This window comes from Hemiscyllium ocellatum, chromosome 2 (genome assembly GCF_020745735.1).
Source record: "Hemiscyllium ocellatum isolate sHemOce1 chromosome 2, sHemOce1.pat.X.cur, whole genome shotgun sequence".
NCBI lineage: Eukaryota > Metazoa > Chordata > Chondrichthyes > Orectolobiformes > Hemiscylliidae > Hemiscyllium > Hemiscyllium ocellatum.
In genome coordinates this window covers 148,509,600-148,520,478 of record NC_083402.1, presented here as the reverse complement: position 1 = coordinate 148,520,478, position 10,879 = coordinate 148,509,600, and the positions used below count along the sequence as shown (strand labels likewise).

The window sequence follows — 10,879 nt, the reverse complement described above, 5'->3', positions numbered from 1 at the left end:
GCATTGGGTTGGTGTAAACAATCTACTGAAAATATACTTTAATCTGGAGATCAAATGTTTGACTTTTATATCAAACCAATGGGCCCTGAGGAGGGGATTCTAATTCTGATTTATTGCATCTTTTATTTTAGACTGTATCCATTTAAACACCAAGCCAGTTTGTAATTGAATTTGAAGGTATAGTTAATTACAGTAAAGTATTAATAGTGTATGGTAGATCCACTGTTTTCCATGTCGGTGGCTGTCCTAGTGGGCAGCATGGTGGCACAGTGGTGAGCATTGCTGCCTCAGTGCCAGAGACCCAGGTTCAATTCCTGCCTCAGGTGACACTGGAGTTTGCACATTCTCCCCGTGTCTGCGTGGGTTTCCTCCCACCGTCCAAAGATGTGCGGGTCAGGTGAATTGGCCATGCTAAATTGCCCATAGTGTTAGATAAAGGGGTAAATGTAGGGGTCTGGGTGGGTTGTGCTTCGGCGGGTCGGTGTGGACTTGGTGGGCCAAAGGGCCTGTTTCCACACTAAGTAATCTAATCCAAATGGATTTGAAGTCAAATGGAAATTGACAGGGAACTCTCCCCTGGCTGGACTCTTGCCAGGCGCAAATTTATCAAATGAACCATATCAGCCCTAGGGCATTACTAGAGTTCCTCACAGGAGGAACTATCTTAGTTGCTTCATTGATCACTTTCCCTCCATTTTGAGCTCAGGTGTGAGGATGTCTAGTTATAATGGTAGCTGAAAATGTGTTGCTGGAAAAGCGTTGCAGATCAGGCAGCATCCAAGGAGCAGGAGAATTGACGTTTCAGGCATGAACCCTTCAGGCCTGATGAAGGGCTTATGCTCGAAACGTCAAATTCCCTATTCCTGAGATGCTGCCTAACCTGCTGTGCTTTAACCAGCAACACATTTTCAGCTGTGATCTGCAGACCTCATTTTTTACTTCATGCCTGAAATGTCGATTCTCCTGCTCCTTGGATGCTGCCTGATCTGGTGTGCTCTTACAGCAACACACTTTCAGCTCTGATCTCCAGTCCTCACTTTCTCCTAGTTATAATAGTAAACATTCAAGACTCATTTTGAATACTGGAAATTAACCCTTGTCCATAATGCAGCATGACTTGACAACACCTAGGCTTGGACTGAACCACCTGGCAAATGATAGTCACACCAAATGCTGGACAGTTGACATTTTTTCCAAACAGGAATCTCCCTTTACATTCAGTGACACTATCATTGCATCCCTCACTGACCTCTTTGGGGATTGCCATTGAACTAAAACAGAAGTGGACGATGTTTACAAGAGCAGGTCAAAGACTAAGAATATGGAGGAAAATATCCTGACTCCTGACACTTTAATGCCTACCCAACATGCACAAGGTAGGTGTCTAGAGTGGATATACACTTTGGTGTAGCTTTTGACAAAGTAAGCTTGAGAATCCAGGACAAAGTATCCGTCTGTACATTCATCAATATTCATTCCCTTCAGTAGCAGCAGTGTACCATCCACAAGACAGTGACTAACCTAGGCTCCCTTTTTTTTTGTCCTTCCAAAGCTACAGCTTTTGCCTCTGAAAGATCTCTGGCAGTGAATGAATGCAAATACCTAAAAGGTTCCCCTCCAGACCACATGCCCTCCAGTTTGGCTATCTATGTTATTCTTTCCCTGTTGAATACCAGGATTGTAACCCCCTTCCTAACAACAATCTAACGTGTTTGCTGCACTCGAGCACGTATTGGCTTACAATGGCAGCTTACTATTGTCTCCAGGACAATTACAGACATGCAATCCCAGCCAGCAACCCATCCAATGAACAAAACCAAAAAATGAGGCATTTTTAAAAAATCTTTTTTACAGAAGATTTGGGCTGCTCCTAAACGTTTTAATTTAATGTCACAATCATTTCAAAAACTTGCCCAAAGACCTGTCACTTTTATAGACTTGTGCACCTGAATTGGTGAATCCTGTATTTTCTTCCCTGTTCAACTTCTGTCTTTTAAAATTACTTTCAGATTCAAATTTTAATACCTGCATGTTAAACACTAATGTTCTGGGTTATGAATATGGGTGAAGTATTGTTTAGCACCAACTGAGGAGCTTAATGTTCTAGTAAATACAAGTTCAGCAACTAAGTATTCCACCTCTGCATTAGCCTTGCTCATGCTATGTAATGTGTATGGGTTGCCTAATGCTGCTTGTTCAGGCAGTGTAGGGCTCTCACGATAGTCTCGGTACCTCTGAACCAGAGACTCCAGTTCCAGGTGAGATCTCTAAATAGGCTGATTTTATATGTTGCTGGAAAAGCGCAGCAGGTCAGGCAGCATCCAAGGAACAGTAAATTTGACGTTTCGGGCATGAGCCCTTCAGGAATGAGGAAAGTGTCCAGTGGGCTAAGATAAAAGGTAGGGAGGAGGGACTTGGGGGAGGGGTGAAGGAGATGTGATAGGTGGAAGGAGGTCAAGGGGAGGGTGATAGGCCAGGGTGGGGGCGGAGAGGTCAGGAAGAAGATTGCAGGTTAGGAAGGTGGTGCTGAGTTCAAGGGTTGGGACTGAGACCAGGTGGAGGGGGGGGGGGGGGGGGGGGGAGGGGAAATGAGGAAACTGGAGAAATGAGTTCATCCCTTGTGGTTGGAGAGTTCCTAGGCAGAAGATGAAGCGCTCTTCCTCCAACTGTCATGTTATGGTCTGGCGATGGAGTCCAAGGACCTGCATGTCCTTAGTGGAGTGGGAGGGGGAGTTGAATTGTTGAGCCACGGGGTGGTTGGGTTGGTCGGTCGAATACAGCACTTGCAGGTACATGTATTCAGTCGCCATATTACCTCTGAGCAGACGTTCATGACTGTTTAAATCCTGTGATTTTTCTTAACTTTAAAATAAAGCCTAATTAAAATATTGACTATTCTTTGGTAGGTGACACAATGTGTGGAGCAACAGCCTTTGTGTGTCCTGATGGACAATGCCTCCCCCTCAGACTGAAATGTGATGGCCATGCTGACTGTGAGGATGGATCTGATGAAATCCCAGCAGAATGTTGTAAGTATTTGCTGTTGCATTTTTTTTTGTTACTGCACAAGAATAGCCACATTGCATTGGATAACCACTCAAGCTCAAGGTGGTTTTGATCTTGCTGTCTTGAATGGTTAAGGTAACACTTTAGTCTGTATGATCATTACAAAGGAATCATCCTTTCTGAAGGAAGGGTCACTGGACCTGAAATAGTAACTGATTTTTCTCTCTCCAGTTCTGCTGAGTTTTCCAGCAATCTGTTTTTTGACTTATAGCATCCACAGTTTTCTTTAGGGGTTTTCATAATTCTCCCTTTATTTTAAGATGACAAATTTGTTTAGCATCACTTACTTTTGGATAGCTAGTTTGTTAGTTCAGTAGATATTAGAATTCCTTTCTTGGAGCTCGAACAAAATGGTAGTGGTTTTTGTCTGGCTAGTGAGTCACTTAGACACACTAACTGCAATACCTCATTGTTTGCTTTCTCTCCTTGAGTCCAAACTGCCTAAATAATGAGCACTAGCCATCCACCTCACCAACCAGCCATTTCAGTTTCTGTCTGGTACCTAGTCCAGGTACTCTCCTCTAAGATATGTTTGTATACAGTATATGAAACAACGCTTGAAAATATGTTGCTGACATTCTGGTTTTTTCACTCTACAAAACAAACATCCAACTAATCGAGATCATGGAGAAGGCATCATGAACTATGGGCTCCACAAGATGTCTGTCTGAATGAAGATCATAATGTTGAAGATCTCATTTTGTAGAGAACATGTGAATAGTCCTACTTGTGTGAATGAGCCACATTACAAGCACAACTGATCACACTATAAAACCACTTCTGATCCTTACCATGGAGGATTGGTGCTGCATAAGAGCAAAACTACCTTTTTTTGCATTTTCCAGACTCTGGCTTACTTTACCTTTTACAAACTACAGAAGAAATGTGGCATCTTGCATAATCACTGAACAGCCTGCATTCTGGTGCTGCAGTAACACTAATGTCTGAATTGTGGTGGGTACCACCCCTTTTCTGCAGCATCCTGATGGTTGAAGTGCCACCTGGGTAGCTGTTAAAGAAATCTGCTTCATACTACAGTTAACTGTTTTTAAACTTGAAGCTTTGCCTTTTTTTTCCAGGGTAAGATGTAGACTTCCCACTTGAATCTGCACCATCAATGAGATGCTGATCTGAATAATCAATGCTAATGTCCTGGATTAATTTGATTAGATATTTAAAAGTCTATTTCTGCCTTGAATATTCCTTTTTAATGGCAGCCTTTGCGATCCTCTGCAGTAAACAAATTTCAGTTTCATGATCCCTGAAGCTCCCATCTTGAATGAGCTGAAAAGTGTTGCTGGAAAAGTACAGCAGGTCAGGCAGCATCCAAGGAGCAGGAGAATTGAAGGGCTTATGCCCTTCAGGAATGAGGTGGGTGTGCCAAGCAGGCTAAGATAAAAGGTAGGGAGGAGGGACTTGGGGGAGGGGATGTTGGAATGCAATAGTTGGAAGGAGGTTTAAGGTGAGGGTGATGGGCCAGAGAGGTCAGGAAGAAGATTGCAGGTCAAGAAGGCGGTGCTGAGTCTGAGGGTTAGGACTGAAAAGGTGGGGGGAGGGGAAATGAGGAAGCTGGAGAAATCTGCATTCATCCTTTGTGGTTGGAGGGTTCCTAGGTGAAGGATGAGGCACTCTTCCTCCAGGCGTCGTGTTGCCATGGTCTGGCGATGAATAAATGCAGATTTCTCCAGCTTTCTAATTTCCCCTCCACACCCCCACCACACGTTATCTCAGTCCCAACCCTCAGACTCAGCACCGCCTTCTTGACCTGCAATCATCTTCCTTACCCCTCCACCTCCACCCCCACTCTGGCCTATCACCCTCGCCTTAATCTCCTTCCACCTATCATATTACCAATGCCCCTCCCCCCAAGTCCCCCCTCATACCTTTTTATCTTAGCCTGCTTGGCACACCCTCCTCATTCCTGAAGTGCTTATGCCCAAAACATTGATTCTCCTGCTCCTTGGATGCTGCCTGACCTGTGCTTTTCCAGCAACACACTTTTCAGCTCTGATCTCTAGCATCTGCAGTCCTTTTTTTTTTCTATCTTAAATGGTCAACCAGTTACTGAGACTTATGGTAGTTTTAAGCATAAACCTTAAGGGAAAATAAACTTCTGCATCTACACTCTAAAGCTCTTTCAGAAGAGTCAGCTCTTAACTGAGTACAGACCATTTCTTTAAGCTAAGCCAATCCCCTCCATACCTGGGAATAAATTTGTATTCCCCTCTAGATTGCCTTCAATGTTAACATCTTGCCTTTGCATAAGGGGACTGAACAGTTCAATACATCCAGCTGTAACCTAAATATTTTATTCTTTAGCAAAATATCCCTATCTCTTATTCCATTCATTCTGAAATTAAGTCTGTTTAATCTCCCCTGCAATTTTCCAACATAAATTGACTTTAAGCAAAAAAATGTGCCAGCATTTGGCCCATATCCCTCTTAAACCTTCCTGTTCATATACCCATTTGAGATTGCTTGTTTGTATTAGCGCCCCTACCTCTGGCAGCATTTCACTTTGTTCTTTAATGTCTAATATCCAGAGATAATTGAACTCAAAACAAAGGCAGCAGCTGTGCAGATTCACCGCTGTCTGTCAGCAGTGTCGATTTCTTTGGCTAACCATGTAGTCCCAACTTTTGTATCTCCTTTTTTAAATGCTGTTGTTTTGATCCTTTTCTCAAAGTTCCAAAACAATGCAACAGTTAATACAGTAATCACTTAAATTCAAGAAACCACCACCTTCAACACCTAAAATACTAAGTCAGCTCTTAAGGCCACCATTTTTCCTATCCTCCATCTTGGATTACCCAGAATCCTTGATTAATCTGCCAAAATCATCTGTTGTTTTTGTACCTATTTTGTCAAAGTATGCTCACTCCACTTATCCAAGCTACAACACTTTAATGCAGTGTCTGCAATATTGGCTGACAATGACACTTCTTCTTCTCTAGTTAAAAGTTGCCATCCTGAAAATTGTTTTAGTCAGTCAATTTCTCCATGCCAGTCCTAGCCCTCCCCTCCCCTCCCATCCCAACCTTGGCTTTTATTCTAAGTAGCATTGTTGCACCTTTTTTTTCAAACATGGTATTATGGTCCAGACCACACCCCCCCTCAATGTTAAAGTAGCTAGACCAAAGTTTTTGTTTTGAAAGGTGCTACATTCCAGATACAATTCAATTGGTCAACTATTCAAAATTAAGTAAAGCACTTCATTCAAACACTTTAAAATACAATAAAAGAACTTAAGTTTAGTAGTAGTCTAAATATTCCAATAATTAACATTCTAATGTGTTAATATCCCATAAACACCCCCTAGCAAAAGGCAAATTAAAAAATAAATGCCAGGAATCAGTGGGTCAGGCAGCATCCTTTGGTGAGAATAAGCTAATGTTGACTCTGTTCATCAGTGGGGGATGTAGCATTAGTAAGTGGAGGATGAAGGGTTAGTGTTGGTTGAGGATTTAGCTGCATGTCAGAATGGCCGAACAGTGTTTAAGTGGGAGAAAGTAAGGATTGCAGATTAGAGTCAAGTGTGGTGCTGGAGAAGCACAGCAGGTCAGGCAGCATCAGAGGAGCAAGGGAATCTGTTTTAGACAAAGTCCTTCATCAATGGTGTTTAAGTGCCAAACAGGAAAGAACAGCCCTGCTGAAATGGGGGAAGGGAAGAGAACATGATAGTGGATGTAACAAAGGGAAAAACCGATTCTGTTTCTCTCATTGCAGATCTCCAATCCCAGTGGAAGAACATCAAACCATTTCCAAGTAGAATTGGGAGAGATTCACTGTCTTCAATTTGTTTTTAAACACCCAAGGCTTTTTAAGTTGCTTATCTTATAGATTGCTCAGTACCTGTCCCTATCTCTAAAACCCAGGGGGAAAACTCCACTTTATGCTGTGGCATTAAGAAGTAATTCAAATTTTGCACCTATTCCTTCCCCTCTGTCCTGATATTTACCCCTTCAAAAAAAAACTAAAACTTGTCATGTATTTTCCCTGAAGCCCTGTTGACTCCACTTGATTTGAGTACACTCTTGGATGTTCTTTTCTATAATAAACTCTAGCATTTTCCTGGAGACAGATGTTAAGTGAGCTGGCCTATAGCTGTCTGTTCTCTCCCTTCTTGAGTATATGGGTGTCATGTTGGTGGTTACCAAATTCTGTCTGGGGCTTCCATCTGCAGCTAACTTAAAAATCCTCTGCAACCCAGCTGGTCTGGGGAATTTAGTTTAGCTCCATTAATTTCCATCTCTAGTAGCTATGTATTTTCTTCTTTATATCCCTTTTGATGTCCAGTATTTTTGGAATGATGTCCTTTGTTTTGTTTTTGTATAATTCTTCTGGTTTTCCCAAAGTAGCCCATCTTTCTGAAGATGTCCCCCTTTTAAGATTATCCTGATGAGCACAAAGATTTAAAAGTCTCAATCTCTCCAATGTTTGAGTTGTGTACCAAGTAATGGGCTGCTCAATTAATGTAGAGTTTAAACCAAGACATAAAGCAAGAATTGTTTTGAACACTTTTTTCTGGTAAATAGATGTTAATGCCATCAAACTAAAAGGAATGAAACTCTTGAGCCAGAGGGTAGATTTTTGGAAAGAACTTCTGAATAAACTATTCTGAATATGTCCTCCTCTTTCCCCTGCCCATTCAGAGTAGAGATAGGTAATTGTCCTGAGTTTATGCTCTTAATTCTTTTTGGATAGCATGTCAGACAGATGGCCTGCCTCTCCCTCAATGGGTGTGGAAGATCTGACCGTAATCTTCAGGATAAGCTGGTGAACTATCATGATGTCTGAAGGCAATATTTGTCCCTTCTCTTTCAGGGTATTTCTCATTGCTGTTTATCAGAACTTGCTGTATGCAAACTGGCTGCTATACTTGTGCAACAACTGCTGTAGTGTAGCATCAAAGTGTTCATTGACCTTGAGTCACCTCAACTAGAGGTGTAGTAAGTTTTACTTCACCCACTGATCCTACAACATTGAGGAAGAGTGGAGGACCTAATCTCAAATACTGGGTTTCAGCATTAGCAGGCAATTTAAAATGCTGAAGTTGCAAAGCTTGCTACTGGCTATTTGCCTCCACATTACTCAGTGGACCTTGCTGACCTTTCTCTTTTTTTAAATTTACTGTCCACAATTGCGAAGTTTCTACAAATGTAAAGATGCTTGCTTCAATGTGCTCTTCCTAGATATGAGCCTCTGTGCTTTCAGTGAGGTAAGCTGTGGCCCTGGGTCCCTTGAATGTATTCCAGTTGATTGGAAATGTGATGGAGTGGAGGATTGTGATACTGGCAAAGATGAAGATGATTGTGGTAAGTAGATTTCTTTTTACCCACCTAAAACTTTTTTCCTTTTGATCTTGACACTTACGTTATGGTGTTTTATGTAATACATCAGCTGAACAATGACTTTGCCCTAACGTATACCAAATTTGGAGCTTTTTTCCTACCTTTTTAACATCTGGTGATCTCAAACTTTGAACCGTCTGAATGTGATCTAATAACACTGCATTATTTCAGGTTTACAAATTTGAAATCTTTCCTCTTGTGAATAGCCCCAGTTAGGAAGTAGTCTGTCTTTTAGCATTTTTGTGCCTAAATGTATACAAGATTGTAACAGATTTGGGTTAGATTTATAGCATGTCATTTTAGATAAATGTGAATTGTTGACTGACTGACTCCCTTTTTTTCATGTCCAGGCAACCTTACTTGCAGCACAGAAGAATTTGCCTGTGCCAGTGCTAGATGTATTTCCATGGCATTTGTTTGTAATGGTGAAGATGATTGTGGTGATGGAAGTGATGAGGAGAACTGTACATCAATCTCCTGTGGGCCACATGAATTTCAGTGTAACAATTCTGAATGTATCTCTTCACACTGGGTTTGTGACTCTAACATTGATTGTAGTGATCAATCAGATGAATCTCCAGTTCTCTGTGGGCATCCCCTTCCTCCCGTGACTTGCACTCCTGATGAGATCCATTGTGGCTCTGGTGAATGTGTCCATAGTCGATGGTACTGTGATGGTGATGCTGATTGTCAAGATGGAAGTGATGAAGTTAACTGTCGTAAGTGGTCAGACTTCTGTTTTAAAACAAACCGCAGATACTGGAAATCTGAAACTGCAAATGTGAATCAAAGGTGACTGGTCCTGAAATTTTGTTCTCTCCAGATGATGCAAGGCTTGCTGAGTTTCTACAACTTTTTGTTCTATCTTTACTTTTAGGGTAGAAAGCTTCAGGTTTTGGTTAGCTGTGCTATAAAATGGTGTGGATTGTTGACACTCCAATTAGTTTGTGTAAACCTGTTTAGGATGCCATTGTTTTTCTCAATGACTTTAGTTCTGAACAGAATCTTAGTGAAATACCAGCAGAATGTGAAAGCTAGTGTATAAATAGGAAGTTAATCTGCATGCATTCTGCACTTGAAAATGAACTATGCAGTTAAAGAAGTCATTATCTTGCTTCCACTACCCAGTGGAAGTGTATGGCAAGCCTTCATTTAAGGGTAATTTAAGGAACATTTCTCAATCTTTGCTTGTTTTCTGCTCCAAGCTGAATTTGTCTATACTGCTGACATTCTGTCCACTTACTTTAATATAGATGGCATCTAGCACTTCAGATTATTTTGGACTAATCTGGTGATCAGTTTCCATCCCAGTTTAGTCTGATTTAGAAACTTTAACATCTAGATTCTCTCCTTCAATGAGATTTTGAACAATAAGACTACTTATATTTTTAACTTCTTAGGGCGGCACAGTGGTTAGCACTGCTGCCTCACAGTGCCAGAGAACCGGGTTCAATTCCCGACTCAGGCGACTGACTGTGTGTGTGGAGTTTGCACGTTCTCCCCGTGTCTGCGTGAGTTTCCTCCGGGTGCTCCGGTTTCCTCCCACACTCCAAAAAAAAAGTGCGGGTCAGGTGAATTGGCCATGCTAAATTGCCCATAGTGTTAGGTAAGGGGTAAATGTAGGGGTATGGGTGGGTTTCGCTTCAGCGGGTCAGTGTGGACTTGTTGGGCCGAAGGGCCTGTTTCCACACTAAGTAATCTAAGAAACAATCCACTTTTAATGAAGGTTAATGTGGCCGAGCCACAAGCTAATCCTTTAAGCTTTTGGCAAAAATGTCTGGCACAGTTTAGGATTTCCCTTAATCCTATTTTACACATAAGCAAGAGGATAGCTAGGGAAAGGGCAGGTTCACTCAAGGACAAAGGGTGGAATCTGTGGAGCTGGGGAAATGAGGTACTGTGTTTACACTAGTACGTTCCAAGGATGGATGGTGGGTCACAGGAGGGTGTTGATCCATTCCAGGGCATGCCAAAAATGGTATTGGATGTTTGACCAAGCATTGCAGCAGGTTCAGGGGGCTTGTCTATCTCCTCTGCTTTTAAGTATTTGTGTTCTGCATTCATCCACTCTGCAGGAAGTCCACTTCAAAGACTACCCAGAAACTTTACCTAATTGTAAATGACTGAGCCCCTGACTCTTTAAGTGATCCTTCCAGAAGGTAATATCAATCCCCTCTAGTAAATGTCATGACCCCTTTTAGATTGAACATGGAAGATAGTAATTTTGTCTGTTGCTCTTGATTGTATCAGACACAGCAATTCCTCTTTAATTTTGAGTATTATTTCAACTTTTTAAAACCACTACTAAGTCTCCTTCCTCTAATGCCATGCCAGATGTAGCCTCACCAGTGTCCTTTATAGGAACAAAAATCCTACTTTTTTGTTTAATCACAAATACAAAACACTTGTGATCACCTCCATAAGCACAGCCAAATTTCAATGGATTGAGCCCTGTAATCCCT

General features: G+C 41.7%; 1 protein-coding gene across 1 annotated transcript in view; it reads left to right on the top strand.

The window, feature by feature from the left end:
• The first annotated feature begins 1,321 nt into the window (after positions 1-1,321).
• The window catches only part of LOC132826282 (prolow-density lipoprotein receptor-related protein 1-like), a 64,103-nt gene continuing 54,545 nt past the window's right edge, over positions 1,322-10,879 (top strand). Inside the window, exons 1-4 of the mRNA XM_060842063.1 lie at positions 1,322-1,376; positions 2,907-3,029; positions 8,259-8,381; positions 8,768-9,136. Coding sequence (XP_060698046.1) covers positions 1,322-1,376; positions 2,907-3,029; positions 8,259-8,381; positions 8,768-9,136 — 670 coding nt within the window. The remainder of the gene's footprint in view (positions 1,377-2,906; positions 3,030-8,258; positions 8,382-8,767; positions 9,137-10,879) is intronic.